We start from the raw sequence: 17,402 nt of genomic DNA, 5'->3' as shown, positions 1-17,402 counted from the left end.
GTAACACTTTACAGATCAGGATAAGGTCTCTGTGTAACCTGTGTATTTGAAAGTGCAATTTATACAGTACATAATAGACATTCTTATAGGCCAAGGACACATCATAATTTCAAGAAATGTCATATTTACTGGATATTTAATTTCCTACAGTAACAGGAAATGTGATAACCCAAACCCACAATGAAATAATATCTTGGAAGTTATCAAACTCTATTAAAGTAGGTAAGGTAGCTAGTTGTAATGTACTAATGCTGTCTTTTTCTTGCCATTTAGGAAATGTCCATCAATGTCATGCAATGTGATGTGTCCTGAACTGGTGGAGAGGATAATGCACATTAGTGGCACCATACTGTCCCCCATCTATACTGTATTTCAGAAATGTGATGACACATGATATTTACTGACGTTTCCCATGGCCAGATAGAAAATTTGCATTTTGACACCTGAATGCAAGAAATTTCTGAAAATTTGATTTTTTCTGTGCTCAGAAGTGTCAGTAAATTTCATCTATCCTGCATTAGGAAATGTCAAGAAATACCATCATAGTAGAGTGGCTAAGCAAAAAAATCATTCACTTTTTGATAAAAGCACCTAACTTGGTACATTTGCTTAATTCATACTATTTCATATTAGATACTACCATTAAAATTACCAATAATATCACGCCTAAAGAACCTGAAGAGTAAAATCAATAGAAAATGTATTAGAGAAGCCATAAAGTACTCCATAGGAAATGTACTTGAACTTTGCATCTGCATAGATGAGCAAGGGATGGTCATATCCAAAAGCTGATCTATGGAAGTGTCTATCCAGGTCATTAGCTAGCCATGTTAAGAAGCACAGAGGGTCAAGGTATATGAAGCCATAGATATGTAATGTAATGTTTCTATTGGGTTGTGCCTGTACATTTTACACTGAAATCTTGGCTCCATTAAAAGTGTTTAAAAACAGGATATTTTACCACATTTTGAAAGATTTTCCTGTAAATTTGAAATACATTCAATTCATACTATTAAACAAAAATGAAGATTCTAAATGCACTTGTATGGTTTCCTGACCAGCTAGAAATGGGCTTATAACTTCGTTTGAAAGCTTCCAAACATGCCCTTTGGCAATAATTTGACATGGCACTGTATTATCTCAACTTCCACAGAAAATTTGGTGCTTTTATCACAAAGTGAACAATTTCATCAAAATTTGTTGCTTAGCTGTTCTACTATCAATCCTGCTATTAGGAAATGTCATGGAAATTGTGCCCTATACTACTTCAGGAAATGTCAAGGAAATGTGCAAATTTCATGAACACCGGAAATGTACAGAAATACATTTACTGGGGATTCCAAATACCTGAATAAAGCTTTTCTTCCTGTAAACTGTATATATTCTGAAATGTCTTTGTAGCCACATGTCCTTATATGATGAGAGCAGTCATTGCCTAGTTATGCTAATTAACCTAGCAATTAATATGCAGCCATAGAATGTCAGTAATACTAGTAGGGTAATTAAAAGAATGATTTCAACAAAGTTCTGTTTCTGGTCTGGTCCTCTACAGAACAGAGCTTACAAAATAGTTACTTTTTAAGAGTTGTTCAGGCTCTTTAGTGTACAAATTTCACATAAGTGCTTAGACTCATCATGGCTTTGTTTTGAAGAACCAGTATCATAAACAGCTTGAAGGTGATGATGCAATAAACCACTGAGCAGCAGTGAATAAAGGATGAATACCCTATATGGACTTGAGGTATAAGTAATGTTGAAACCACTAGTATCAGGCTCCTTAGCTTCTGTTAAGAGTAGTGATGCAGCAAAACTGAATGTAGAACATGAGTCAATCATAAAGAGTTGCATTAACATTAATTTCATTTTTGACCACATTAGATATCAATTCTTGTTTAGTCACCAGTAACTTTTACTCTAATGGATGCACCCTTTTTGTACAGCCATGTGCTGTACAATTTGCATTTACATAAATTGTACAGATGGCAAAATTATGATCCAGATGCAGTCATTACAAGTAAACATAATAATAATACCAATACACACAATGTAATATATGTACAGGGTGTAGGGTAGCATAATTGCACCAACAATTAGTGGTAGTAAATATCAAACTTGGCTTTACTAATTTCATCGTATTTCCTGCACAAAAGACAATGATAATTATTACAATGATTACACACTCACCATAGAATTCTCAGTGGTGGTTGTTTACTGTTCTGTCGGCATTTCTGTACTTGTTCCATTATGAAGACAACATCTCTGTCATTGATGAATGTAAAACCTGTTGGTCGAGACCAAAATGACTTGTCATCAGATGGTGACCATGTTGCAGGAAGTAAATAAGGTGATTGCCATCCCGACAACCAAAACAATGCCAATAATTTTAGTGTTGTGTTATTATTGCAACCAGTGAGAATTGTTATAGCTTCTGGCTTCTCCATGTGGCTTGGATTAAGGAAGAGATGTTTTAATGATGTGTTTGCTATCAACATGTCACATACAGCATCACTGGCTGCCTTGTCTATGCAGCAACCAGAAATGTCCAGTGTCACTAAACTGTTGTTGGATTGTAGGCCAGTACAGATACAGCAAACATGCTCTGATGACCAACGAACATAATCAATAGGTTGTTTGTACTCAGAGCTGGTAAAATCTATGACAGTTAGTGATTGGTTTGATGCAAGACATTTCCCTAAGCACTGCCCTAGCATATGAGTAGCACTCAAAGGACCCGGCCATGCAGTGAGTGATGTTATAGTTGTGTTAAATGAAAGGCCCTGCAAAATGGAAGCAATCATGACATTATCAACAACATCAAATGCAGTAAGCATTCTCAAGCTTTCATTTTGAGTAATTATTGTACTGAACAAGTCACCATCATCTATTGAAAATTGGCAACCGCCAAATATGCACATCTTCAAGCACTTTGTATTGCAAAGTGCATTACAGAAAATATCTGATAATTTTAAACTTGTTCCATCGTTAAAAGAGCATCCACGCAAGTCCAATGTCTCAAGTGATTTTAAGGTTGCAATAACACGGCCAAGACTGTCTAGATCTTGTTTGTTCATTTTAGCTGATGGCAATTTAAGGGTAGTAAGGTGAAGATGATGAATGCAGATACTATCACACAGCACTTTGATACAGCCTGGCATATGTACTTTTGTAGAAGGAAGTACTAATGACACCAGGTTATGCTGACAGGAAAGAATTTTAGACAAAGTTTCAATTCCACTCAATGACAAAAGTATACCACAACTGAAAGATAACATTTCAGTAGAAGATCCATAAAAATATCTTTCCATTATTTTAATATGATTGTCGCTCAACTCACGTAATGTAGGAAATGAAACAGTTAACTTGGCACAATTGCAGGCAAAAAGAAAGTAAAACACGTAGTGATATTCTAAAAAAGAGTTTGGCAAAAAGTAGACTTCATTCTGTTCCTTAAACACTTGACCAAATTTATTGCAAAGGACGTTATCTTGCACCTCAAACAAGCAATAAAGAATAGCATTGAGCAATGTGGGGTTTCTCTCTGATTTGATAAACACCCTTCTCAACTGCTTAACAAGAGGTTTTAAACCTTCTCTGGGCATTAACCCAATAACAAATGGGAACACATTGATTAGATAAGATCTTACATAAAAGTGTTTATCTATTGTGTCCTCTACACTGTCAGAGTTCAATATTGATATGGCTGCCATAAGTTCTTGCACTGCACGATGAATAAAACTGTAGTATTTTACTGTTTCACTAAACTCATCAGTAAAGTGTTCAATGTGTAGTAATCCAAACCCGTCAAACTGTTCTGTATTTGCAAGAATATTCTCCAAATCATCTTCAACACAAACCAGCTTACTATCAAGCAACATTTTCAAAGCCAAGTCACATAACTTCCCAAACGTTGGTCTCACTACTTTAGGAATGTTTTGCAGACTTTTAAATTGCTTTTTCTGAGGTTCAGGTATATTACAGCGAATGCACAAAAGAACAAACTTTTCATAGAGTTTTGAAAGATGTGTTGGCAGTTGGTAGTCACTGTTGCGATACACAAAACACATTATGACCACTGTGACGGGGATGTAAAAATGTTGACATAGATTTTCATTGCCTCTTAAGACATCAAGCAAAGCAACTGCAGCTCGCAAATTACTTTCGAAGTATTCTTTGACATAAATTTCAACCATGTGTGGAGTAAACCCCAGTATTTGATAATAACGATCATCTACAGTTTCAGCTATGCAATCAGAACAAGAAGGACGAGAAGTTACTATGATGGTAGAACAAGTTAGTGCACTCTTTTTGAATATTATATCATGAAAGAAAGACTGACATTGCAAATGGTCAGGGAGCTCATCCCATCCATCTAGAATAAATACTAAACCTTTACCATTGTACTGTTGAGCATATTCTAACATTTTAGGGCAGTTGAGTTTATCAAACAGTTCATTCAATCTTGTTATTTTGTGATAGTAACTATCACGAAGTGGGATCAAAAACAAGAAATCATTTGGTAGTAATTTACCGTCGGCCCATTGCTTACATAGTCTAGACATTAGTGTAGTTTTACCAGCTCCAGGGTCTCCCTCAATCAATGAGATCTTTTGATATCCAGCTGATAAAATGTTGCTAATAGTAACATATTTTACACCATCTGCATGACCCATAGCATGCTCCTCATGGAACTTGTTTTCAAGACAAACTGACTGTGTTATAGTAACATTCAAATAAATTGTTGACCCTCCCAGTTTAGACCACCTGGTAGGCTCCATTCCTCTCTTCTGGTAACATGACTGCAAATATTCTTTACATTGTTTTGAGCCAACACCTGTGGAAACCATGAGTTCAATTTATGTACAAACAGATCAGGACACACAATAGTGTGCTGTGCATGTAGCTAAGGAAAGCCAATGTATCTAGGCATGCAATACAGGAACCAACAAAACATGAGTTTCACACATTCGTACCTCACTAACAGCTAAACAATTTTCTGTGAAACATTCTTTGGGGGTGAGACATCTTCCTTACCAAATTTGAGCTAAATCGGTCAAGTACAAGGTTATGAGCGATTTTCAAAAATTACAATTGTGATTTTTTGTCATGCCTGCAGGATAAACCACTCACAGAAACAAGTTGAAATTGGTTTGCAGATAGGATAGCTGTCCATTTTAGTGCGCACCTTTTGAAAGTACTTATATAAAGTAAAAAATTAAACATGCGAAACAAGTGAGACTGAGATACTCTAATAGAACAGTTTCTGAGAAGTAAAACAATTGTGCACATAAAACATTGGGAAAGTCCAGGAATCAAATCAGAGACCTACACACCTACACATCTGGCCCTTTACCACTCTGCCACTGCTTTCAGGTGCTCCCCTCACTTTATTTTTGTAATTTCAGGTAAATTAATCAGGCCTGTGATACAACTATAATCCATACATAGTAGCACAGCCAAGCTGCAGAATAAGGTGTGACCAAAAATAAGCTATATAGTGTGAAAAAGATTTGATATCAAAGGTGAAATGCGCTTGGTAAGTGCATGATTTATGGTTGGTTTTCACGTTTTAACTCATTGATATTTAAACAGATTTCCATTGCATTACTGAAGGTACTTTAATACTGTAACTACCCAACACGTGTAACAAAATTCAACTAGTTTGTATATAAGTAGTTTAGCTGGAGGCTTTAAAACAAATTGCAGCAAGGCGGACTGCTCTATTAGAGTATCTTATCCATGTGTTTCTTGTGTATGTTTGGTATATAGCCTTTTAAACTTTTTTCACACATTTCCCAAGCATTTCTAATACAACACACATAGAATGCTCTAGAAACAATCTAGAATTTTCCATGATCTGTGAAATTATGTTCTGGTGTAGTAAACTACAACTTCCGTTTATAAGCACCCAAAACGTAAGGGCCACATACAATCCTGAGAGCAATGGTATAAAGATTATCAGGCAAAACATGAAATCTGGTAACTAGTTGGTAATCACCCAGACAATATCTATGTGACTGCATCCACAAAAGTATCCGTCACATTTGTGTCTAGCAAACCTGTTGTAGATGGGTTGTGTTCCTGTACTGTAACTCTCTGTGTTAACAGTCACTACAATTACGTGGTCACCTTTGTGTAGTGACCATGGTCACAAGGTCCCAAACATTTTCCTTTATAAATGTTTGCATTATGGTCTGTCACCCAAGGGCGGAGAACAGTACTCAAGAGTGGGGGGGGGGGGGCAAGTCATGTGGGTTGGTTGTAAGTTACAAAGTGTTTTAAAATCATTAACTGTAACTAGTGTGCTTTGCACTCTAGCATGCAAAGCACGCCAATACGAAGGGGGTCTGGAGGCATGCCCCCACAGGAACATTTTGAGATTTGGATGCTTTGAGATTGAATCTGAGAGCATTTTCAGTGGAACATGTGTACTTGAATAGGATACTCCTATGCAATGACTATCATTGAGACACTGTACAATTAGATACATCAGTAAATGAAGGCATTTCAGATAGACTCATGCTGTTGATTATATACATATAGATATAAGTGGTGTAGTGAAGACTTATTGAATTAATTGCATATAGTAGGACAAACTAATAATGATTCCGCTGAATGTTCTATTAGAGTAGTTAGGTGACTGCTCTATTAGAGTATATTGATCTCGTGCACTCCCAGTATTGATTCATGCAGTCTTCCATGCTTGCATAACCTTTAGCACAAATTCCAGTAAATAAAGGCAAAGTAAGTTGGCTAATGACTAAAATAGTTGGCAACTGGGCATTGGAAAAAGTGAGGGGGCCCTGCCCCTGCACTTGTAAAAGTGGGGGGGGCAGCTGCTCCCCTATTTCTCCGCCCCTGCTGTCACCTGTCTAACGCACACAATAGCAAACCAAGCATTCGCCTGAATCACTATATGGTACATAACTTCAACTCATATAATAGCGATTGCTGTCTGGTAACAAACAGTTAGTTCAGCCAATAATCTGGTACCGCAACAGACAGTTTAAATAAAGTCACAATTATCACACTTCCTGTCTTCTTAATGATTGTTATATGATCTCTTAAAAGTAATAATGGCCAATAGCAACATTCATAACAAGCTCACCTTGCCATTCCCATATCAAAAAAGGCTGCTAAAAATTATAAACATTTTACTAAAAATTATCAACTTGAGAAAATTTTACATAGCACTGAATATTAACCTCAATTCTTATGAAGCAAGCCTAAAACTACTTCATGTTCTTTTGGTAGTTTTAGAGTCCCACCGATCAGTTAAAAATCTTGTCAACATAGCCATTGTAATTTGTGTTTTGTCCAATGGAAAATACATGTATTTACCTCATATGCAATAAAATACAAAACGCATCCATTAGAATCAATAGTTCTCCGACAAACTGCATATAAAAACAAAACCCTTGAATTTCTCTATACAATGGCATCCAAACTTTTAAAGTAACATTTTTATAGTGGCAGTTGTTCACAGTTCACAGTAGTGAGCATGTGATGGCTTCCCTACGTTTGTAGTAGAAATCATCCGTATTTTCCATTGTAACTTGATTAATTTCAGGGTAATTAATGTTCTTTATTCGTAACGCTGTGTAACAAGCTGAACATAGCTGAAAGCAATGTGTGATGGCCACTTTACTTTTCCGTACGTGTCGGTTCACCAGTTATAATAAACAAATAAGTACAACAAATTTAAAGGTAACAAAAAAAACCAAGGAGGTCACCTACACCTACAGATATACTAGTGGACATTTAATCCCTATTTCAGAATGCCTAATTTTTCCTTCTTCTTGTTGACCATTGGATAAGTGCATGACGTGTGAACTGACCTACACAGCAAGTAGTACTGGACAGATCTTCACATGTATTGACACGACCTCTCATTGTACTGGCTAGTTCAGCTGTTGATACTGTACCATGACGTTCCATTATTCTCAGCAAAGTGTAAAAGCACTCTATGCTACCAGCTTGTAAGGGACCATCAATGAAGTGTAATAGCCTCATTACTTTATACTTTGTTCTTTCTTTAGCATTTATCTCTTCCAGGTCACCTACTTTGATCAATTTCTCTTGCACAAAGTACGGCAACAAGTTACAAACATCCACCATTGTGTCACATAGTTGGGCATAGTGATTTGTGAAGACAGTATACTCCTTATTAGGTCGGGAAATAGACATTGTGATTAACCCTATAATGTTAAAACAGATACAATAATAATTAACACCAACACTAAACATACGTACATTTCTATACTCCCTTACCTCAAATGAGTAACTTAGAATTACCTTTTAGTATTTTAAAACCATACACAGAAGCAACTTTAGAGCAGTACAATGTTTGGTGATACAATGTTATAATAACAGCACAGACGCATAGAAGTTACAGGCTTAAAGCTGCCAAATTTTGTAGAATTGTTTAAACTCTGATCATACTGTAGATAACTGAATGCTCTATTAGAGTGTTTGCCTGTTCAAATAAAGGGCAGTGTCCCTTTTAGCAGCTTATGAGTCTTTACCTTAAGACTGTGAGATATTTCATTTTACTATATAAGATCTGTGAAAACCCAACACAATTGTGCAAGCCTAAATTTACACTATAATAAAGCACTGAATACAATAGGTGAAATACTTGCACATTATCAAAAAAATTTTAAACACTTTGCTCGTAGTGAAGAAAGGGCCTAACAACAAAACGCTGAATATCAACTTATTCGGCTACTCAAGAAGAGTTTGAAAATCTTAGTTTCGTTGCAGTAGACATAAGGATATGCAAATTATGGGCGTTTCACATCGAAACAATAGGAAGCAATCAATTTTTCTGCTTTTGTACGTAGTGAAGAAGGTGAAAGGAAAAAACCTACCAAGTAATTGATTCCCCTATTCATGTGAACATGATGGTGTGAAGTTCAACTCCGTATGTCACTCTGCTTGTAAATTATAAACATTTTAGTAAGCGCCTGTAATCTATTTTCCTAATACTCGCTGTACAAATCGATGTTTCTGCTTTTGTTACTTTATAGGGCTGTAACTCACAAAGTTATTGGCATATCAGGCTGAAACTTTGCCAGAGTATACACTTGGCTAAGTAGATCATAAATATTTAATAAACAGGAAGTTGAAAAAATGCGCGATTGTGATCCGGTCACAATAATTATTGTTGATACTGTTGTCCTATTATATGCCTATTAGGCCAGCAAAGCAGGGTAGGAAAAGCATCAAGCATTGTGCAGTGCAAACATATCAAAAAAGACATTCAAATTTTTATTTAAAGTACACACTCAAAGATTTAGCAAATAGTAAATGAACTACTGCAATACAAGTATAACTCAACAACAGTTGATGGATGCTGCATGCTTCATTTTTTCACTGTTAGAATGTTACTTATGCCCGGACCATACTTTTTGCAACCACCGCAGCTATAGTGCATTCATTGCGAACTTAGCTTTGTCCTCCTTTATGCCTCATTTCTATCTCCACTACAATGTAGGCACTATTTTGTGGGTACTGTGTCAATAGCTGCGTGTGCTCCCTTTAGGGACCATAAAGGTTTTGGCTTTTCTGGCCAAATATCATCCCAAACTAGCCTCACAATACCTTCATGGCACCTTGACAGTATTGGTTAGGTATATAATCAAGCACAAAAGTGTCTTCAGTGCAAGCTAAAATGCTTCCACTAGGTCGCTACAAATATATTTTTATTCAGTAGAAATTTCTGTTTACTGACTGATTGACTACATGATGCCTTCAGGCAAGCACAACTCGATAACTGCTAAGGCTACGGGCTTGATTTTTTCACTGTTCGATGTCACTTCAGCCCAACAGATGCCTTTGGGCAAAATACAGAATGTATACTGCACACATCATGGGCTTACAGTACATACCTTTGTCCTCCTTTGTATTCCATTTCTTTTTCAACTGACAGCTTGAGGTATTAATTCGCAGTAGCACACATGGTGGCTTCCAGGAATTGTCCATGTTCTCTGTAGCAACTGATTGATTGCAGAGGTACTTCTTGTATTGTTCTTTGTTTGTAATGCTGTGCAACTAGCTCAGCGTTATAAGTGGGCCGGATCATCCGGATTATCTGGTCACATTTTGTCTGGGTCAAGTGGGTCTTATCCACTTCACTGAATATCTGGGTCTGACCCGGATGAGATCACATATGACTATAAGTTAACAAGCTCGATTGTATTGATGGAAATGCAGTTGTAAACACTCAAGAAACTTATGTGGAGCCACACCCACTATTCAGGAATATGCTTTGCTGTCTGTGCGGGGTTTGTAGAGTCACGCCTACTTATTGAAATTGTACCAGCTGTGCTCTGTGGGCTGCATGCATCACCAGATCCGTGTTGCTACTTGAAATGTAGGTAACTAACTTCTGGAAATTCTGTAGCTGCATGTAAACTTATGTGGAGCCACCCCCACTTGATAATATGTAGCTACTCACTTCTTGTAGACAATTTTTTTTATTGTGTAAAAAAATGTAGGGCTGACTAGGGGAACTTGTGGACTTTTAATCTAGCTCTTGGGGCACACCTCTATTTTAATTAAACTGGGTCAGATGCGGGTCCCATCCGGATTACTATTCAGGTCAGTGGGTCAAACGGGCCAACAGTACTGACCCACTTACAACGCTGAACTAGCTAAAAGGGCTACTTCACTTTTTCAGTACTTGATAGGTGGTGAAATGCATTCATACAAAAACAATTAATCTGTTGCCATTCTTTCTTTTAATGTGGTTTGCACAGGTTCACCAGTCATAACTATGTTGCAAAAAACAAACAAACAAGTACAAGGAAACTTTAAAATTTAACTCCTGGATTTAGGATCACAGGGAATAAAGGTAATGAAACAAGGAGGGTTACCTATAATACGTGCAGATATACAAGTGGTTAATCCCTAATTCAGTCATGCGGGGTATAGACTGAAGTAGGGATTAAGTGTCTATTTGTATATCTGCATGTGTAGGTGACCTTCCTTGCTTCATTTCTTTTCAATCAAGGTTAAAGTTTCGTTTTTTTCTTGTACTTGTACAATTACAGACAAATCAGAAATATGAGACGATCTGTATAGAATACACAACACAAGCATGACAAAGAAACTAAAACATTAACAACACATACAGAAATACATAGCTACAAATACACACAGCTATATACATAGCTACATATAATTACACTGGAACTACACACTGAGCTGGTCTCTACAGACCAACGGACTTTAAATGGTTACTGTAAGAAGGTGACTACATTTGATGAGATTGTGGGAGTCAAAGGGATTCCATCAAATGTGTTAACAAGTACACACCGGGAGAACAAAAAAAACACCTGTACAATATACTACAAATTACAGAGTTTTACTAAGGAATCACTACAGAATCATTTGTATAGAGGTTCTATTGTCACCTCTTGGTTGTTTGCTGGTCCACAAATGAATGCAAGATGGCAAAGCACCACCTTTTGGCCACACAGTCTGGCCACTAATTTCAGACAAACTATGAACAATTAAAGGAAGACTTATGAATAATTTGATTAAGTTACGGAAGACTTATTTCATCACCATATTATTCAGCCATGCATCATCTGAATGGGAAGCAGTTAATTGAATTGGCATCACTATATCATATGCTGGTAAATCAACAATGTATTAGCAAACCACCAAGGCAGTAACATTGGTCTTGTACTGTGCTGGACATTCTCCTCTTCGACTTCATTATTAAAACTGATTTGTAGCATAGGCACAGCCTGTGATCTGCACCATACTACAAACTAATAATACAACCTAATATACCTGTAATGTATATGAAACGTATATTATAGCAATTTGTTGAGTTTTGGACTGTTGAAGATCTCTTTGTGCATATGTGTGTCTGGGGGTTGTCCCCTGAATCTGGTGACTCTATGTTCTTTTATGCTTTGAGAAATCCTGGCTATACCCCTGATTACCTGTATAGAAAGTCACTTCTCTAATGAGGTGAAATTAAAATCCCAATGAACAAGTTGATTGGATGCAGTTCTTACTAAAAAATATCATGTAAATATCTGAATTTAGCACCTTACACATTTTCAACAAAGACGTTTCTCTTAATAAATATATATATATATATATATATATAGTATAACTATTTTACTGCTCTCATATCAAGAAGTTTGCAGACATTTGCTATACTTTTGTTCATGGCAATAATGCCAGCTGGAACAGGCATGTCCAATACATTTCGACTGAAGCACCATTACAAATTAAATTAATTATTGTGTACTGCCTACCTCAAGTCCGTTTAGTAACATTCCAAGTGTGATATGTGTAGAGCAACTCTCTGCAAGTACAATGATGCCAGAATAAGTCCAATTCAGGCACATCAAAACGGCCTAAACCAACCTGGTGTAGCAAATTTCCCCACACATTTTGTATTGAATATTTTGGGGGCATGTAATAAAAGGTGCACAACACATGATAGATACATCAGATCTCAGACCAGATTTGGAAATAGCAGTGAATAACGAATTAAATGAGCTATAGCAGAAGGAAATCAGAGGAAATTTAAGCGCATCATTTTAAGGTTGAAAATCACTTACTTTTTAATAAGGAATCGAATAGCGGATATTTAGAAGGGAACGCTCTGAAGCTATTTCGACATCTTGACACCCATTAACCTTCATTACATTAGTTTTACAATAAAACAAAAGTATTATAATATAGTTCTGCAGGTTAGTTTGTGAAAATTACAGTGTTTCTGTGATTGAGCACAGTGGTGTCCGTTCCTTGTAGCAAACTTCTCCGTATGAATAGAATTTATCTGACTGCTCTAATAGATCTTAAAAAGGCTCATGGATCATTCTCTGACTGAGTGATGAGTTAAGTTTAGACTGCTAAAGCTATGATGTACTAAATGACATCATTATTAGTGCTACCAAATAAATGATTTATTAGATTTCTGGACTGGGGTGGGACCGAAGCTACACACACTGTATTATTCTGTAAGCAAAAAAAAAAATTATTCTGTAAGCTATCTTTTCATGATTCGAAAATCCTGGCGTGATTGCCGTAGTGCGACATGTGAGGCTATTACTGGGTTCTAAAGGGACATAAGTCATGCCATGCCATTTAACATTAGCTTCACTTGTATTTGCTTATTATGTATTGTTTGAAAAATAATAATAGAGGATATGTGTACTAAAGAAAAATGCTCAATTACAGTAGCGTGGCGGCACTTTCCAAAAAAAGTTGACGGTGAACAACAATTGAAATTTTGTAAAAATCCCATACAAAAGTATGGGTAGCTAATGCGGCTCAGACTATAACTCACCACTAATGTTATGGGCAGGCTTTCTCTCGCCAGGTGTACTACCTCCTAGGTAGAAGAAATCACCTCTCCGTAAGAAACGCTGATAACTTCGCTAGGACTATTACTCACCACTGACGCTACGGGAAGCCTTTCGCTCGCCAGTTATACTATCTCCTGGGTAGAAGAAATCACCTCTCCGTAAGAATCGCTGATACTGCCACACTATGAATCAATTCACACTTCATTCACGGTCAAAATATCAAGTGCTTATTAGAATGTTTTTATTGTTTTTTATTATTATTAACACTTTACAGTGACCAGCACTGAAGGTCTACAGCAACATGTGATGCAGCCTTAGGATTACCTAACCTAATTTCAAGGTTTTCGGTATGCATATCCTCTATTAGCTTTGTGTCATCACAAGCTTACATTATTAGTAGTATGTTTGTGAGACTTAGTTTTCAGAAAGTTCTAATTATTTTCACGGATGGAAACTTCTCTGATTTTTGAATGCTAGTGTCTGTTAGAGGTGTCATATCCCCGAGCATATCCCCCAGGTCGAGACTCCTCCCTACTCCCCAGGTATAGTCACTAAGACAGGTACCAATTCCACTGTATTATGCTTCATACAGCACAATCATACTCACGATAAGTATCGATACAGTGATCACTCTAATATCAGATCGTTCCAACTCCACTTGCAGAGTCCGCTTCCTACACCACAAATCTCACGTGACGCCAAACCGCAAATTATGTGGTCACTCCCTCGCCAGGCGCTTATCGATCAACTGTCGCTGCGCAGATATTTATGCTATGCTGTGAACGAGACTATGACAGTGAGGCCAGATCAGACTTTATCAAGACACACGGTAGTGTGTCGTGCGGCCCAAGAAGCCGGCGCGTAACACCCGTGAGTATATTGACAGGAAGAAAGAAAACGTAATTTTCGCACCTCCGTAGCTCTGTGCTTCCTTGATGAAACAAGACGATTTTTGCTGTGGACATGCCCCCCAACTGCAGCACTCCACATTCCAAATTTGAGCGAAATCGTTTCGCGCGTTCCCGAGATACGTACGTATGCGACTTCAAAAATTGGCTCAGTTTCTTCGTTTTTTTTTTCTTATTTTTCTTTTTCTTGTCGCACACTTACAAAAACTGTTATAAAACGCGAACGCCACATCCGATTGCCTTGAAAGTTGGCACACAGAAGGGGGATATAAAGGCGCACCTCGGTACCAACTTTGGCTGGAATACAATAAACAGGCAAAGAGTTATGAGCGATTATTGACGAACAATAACACCAATATGTTGTAGGGTAAACCGCGTATGGGAAGAAGCTGAAAATCGATGGGTGAATAGGTTAACTATTGAACCTCAAACCTTTTGTGGTTTGAAAGTAATCGAGCTAAAAAACAGGAAGATACAACGAAAAAACCAACAGTGTGTAACAATTACGCAATCGAGATTAGCTAATAAAAAAAACGACTGCTTGCCACGCCTACCAGATAAACCACTTGGGGTAATGCTTTGAAAATCGTTGTACAGATGGAGTAATCATCTTAGAAAGGCTCATCAATGGTGTAGAAGAATCAGACTTAAAGCCACGGAGTTATAACACGAAATCCAACTTGGTGCAGCAAGTGCGAGATCGAGATACTCTAATAGAGCAGTCATCCTAATAGAGCAGTCACCCTGAAGAGAATTCAAGAGATCAGCTAGAAACAAGGAACCTTTATAGAGATCAGCTACACACAAGTCACCCTGTAGAGAGATCAGCTAGAAGAAGTTACCTTGTGGGGAGTTCATGCAACTATGGAAAGAGATAGTTCAGCTAGAAGAAATCACCCTTAGAGTTCAGCTACAAAGAAACCAGCATGTAGAGAGTTCAGCTACAAACAAATCGCCCTGTAGAGAGATCAATAAAAGAAGTTACCTTGCAGAGAGTTCAGCTACAAAGAAACCATCATGTAGAGAGTTCAGCTATAAACAAATCTCCCTGTAGAGAGATCAGCTAGAAGAGATTACCTTGTAGAGAGTTCAGTTACAAAGAAACCACCATGTAAAGAATTCAGCTAAAAACTAGTTGCCCTGTAGAGACATCAGCTAGAAGAAGTTACCTTGTAGAGACTTCAGCTACAAAGAAACCATTTTGTAAAGAGCTCAGCTGCAAACAAATCACCTATACAGAATTCAGCTACAAACAAATCACCCTATAGAGAGATCAGCTAGAAGAAGTTATCTTGTAGATAGTTCAGCTAGAAACAAATCACCCTGTAGAGAGATCAGCTAGAAGAAGTTACCTTGTAGAGAGTTCAACTACAAAGAAAAATTTCTTTTAGAGAGTTCAGCTTCAAACAAATCACCTGTACAGAGTTCAGCTACAAACAAATCTCCCTGTAGAGAGATCAGCTAGAAAAAGTTACCTTGTAGAGAGTTCAGCTACAAAGAAACTATTCTATAAAGAGCTCAGCTGCAAACAAATCACCTGTACAGAATTCAGCTACAAACAAATCACCCTGTAGAGAGATCAGCTAGATGAAATTACCTTGTAGATAGTTCAGCTACAAACAAATCACCCTGTAGAAAGATCAGTTAGAAGAAGTTACCTTGTAGAGAGTTCAGCTACAAAGAAACCATTTTGTAAAGAGCTCAGCTGCAAACAAATCACCTGTACAGAATTCAGCTACAAACAATCACCCTGTAGAGAGATCAGCTAGAAGAAGTTACCATGTAGGTAGTTCATGCAACTATGGAAAGAGATAGTTCAGCTAGAAGAAATCACCTTGTAGAATTCAGCTACAAACAAATCGCCCTGTAGAGAGATCAATAGAAGAAGTTAACTTGCAGAGAGTTCAGCTACAAAGAAACCATCATATAGAGAGTTCAGCTACAAACAAATCTCCCTGTAGAGAGATCAGCTAGAAGAAGTTACCTTGTAGAGAGTTCAGCTACAAAGAAATCATCATGTAGAGAGTTCAGCTGCAAAGAAATCACCCTGTAGAAAATTCAGCCACAAACAAATTGCCTTGTAGAAAGATCAGTTAGAAGAAGTTACCTTGTAGAGAGTTCAGCTACAAAGAAACCATTCTGTAAAGAGCTCAGCAGCAAACAAATCACCTGTACAGAATTCAGCTACAAACAATCACCCTGTAGAGAGATAGTTCAGCTAGAAGAAATCACCTTGTAGCTGAACTCTCTACAAGGTAACTTCTTCTAGCTGATGTCTCTACAAGGTCACTAGTTTGTAGCTGAGCTCTCTACATGGTGGTTTCTTTGTAACTGAACTCTCTATACAAGGTGACTTCTTCTAGCTGATCTTTCTACAGGGTGATTTGTTTGAAGCTGAACTCTCTACAAGGAACTTCTTCTAGCTGATCTCTCTACAGGGAGATTTGTTTGTAGTTGAACTCTCTACAGGTGATTTTTTTGCAGCTGAACTCTCTACATGATGATTTCTTTGTAGCTGAACTCTCTACAAGGTAACTTCTTCTAGCTGATCTCTCTACAGGGAGATTTGTTTGTAGCTGAATTCTACAAGGTGATTTCTTCTAGCTGAACTATCTCTTTACAGGGTGATTTCTTCTAGCTGAACTATCCCACGCGCACGCATGCACGCACACACACACGCACACACACACACACACACACAAAGGCCTTCAGCTGCCGCTATGCGGTCACGCTGCCCAGTGACCAGCACTGGGGCACCTGTGCACTACTCAGGTGCTATGAGTCAGCGCAGGTATGCCCTCCTGGGGCAGGACTAGTAACCTGCAGCAGGCTGTACCAGGTCTCACAGGTGAAGGTGTGGGTACCCCAAAGTCCCTTCAACTACTATATGAGACATGGACAGTTGAGCATTTGCTTCCCCAGTTTACACCAGGTACCCATTGATATTACAGCTGAGTGGGCTGTTTCTCTAGTTGGCACCGGGCCACCAGGTCCCCATTTTAACAACTGGGTAGACTGAAACAATGTGAGTAAAGTTTCTTGCTCAAGGAAACAACAGCAACACCAAAGTGGTCCAGCTGGAAATCAAACCTGGAACCTTTCAATTACCAGGCGGACACCCTAACCACTTGGCTATGCTTACCCCCCCTCCCACACATAT

General features: G+C 37.8%; 1 protein-coding gene across 2 annotated transcripts; it reads right to left on the bottom strand.

Moving 5' to 3' along the window:
* Positions 1 to 2,000: 2,000 nt before the first annotated feature.
* LOC136258170 (NACHT, LRR and PYD domains-containing protein 12-like) lies at positions 2,001 to 14,050 on the bottom strand. Of its 2 annotated transcripts, XM_066051490.1 has the most exons (5): positions 13,942 to 14,032; positions 12,276 to 12,325; positions 7,836 to 8,195; positions 2,185 to 4,831; positions 2,001 to 2,139 (listed from the first exon to the last, which is right to left on the bottom strand). In XM_066051490.1, exons 3-5 carry the CDS (start codon positions 8,182 to 8,184, stop codon positions 2,091 to 2,093), a joined length of 3,045 nt encoding a protein of 1,014 aa, XP_065907562.1. In that variant the 5' UTR covers positions 8,185 to 8,195; positions 12,276 to 12,325; positions 13,942 to 14,032; the 3' UTR covers positions 2,001 to 2,090. The 2 variants fall into 2 exon arrangements, with proteins under 2 accessions (XP_065907562.1, XP_065907561.1); XM_066051489.1 differs by lacking the exon at positions 12,276 to 12,325 and having other exon boundaries at positions 13,942 to 14,050.
* Between the last annotated feature and the right edge of the window lie 3,352 nt (positions 14,051 to 17,402).

Source organism: Dysidea avara, chromosome 6 (assembly GCF_963678975.1).
Source record: "Dysidea avara chromosome 6, odDysAvar1.4, whole genome shotgun sequence".
Classification (NCBI taxonomy): Eukaryota; Metazoa; Porifera; class Demospongiae; order Dictyoceratida; family Dysideidae; genus Dysidea; species Dysidea avara.
Note: the sequence above shows the minus strand (reverse complement) of the source record. Positions and strands in the feature narration are given on the sequence as shown.

What these genes read in the sequence shown, in the direction of transcription:
- LOC136258170 (XM_066051489.1), bottom strand. Translation starts at nt 8,184, where the DNA reads ATGTCTATTTCCCGACCTAATAAGGAGTATACTGTCTTCACAAATCAC. An exon ending in CAGTACTACTTGCTGTGTAG is followed by an intron (nt 4,832 to 7,835) that starts GTCAGTTCACAC and finishes TGGTTTCCACAG; the next exon opens with GTGTTGGCTCAAAACAATGT. An exon ending in CCACCACTGAGAATTCTATG is followed by an intron (nt 2,140 to 2,184) that starts GTGAGTGTGTAA and finishes TCTTTTGTGCAG; the next exon opens with GAAATACGATGAAATTAGTA.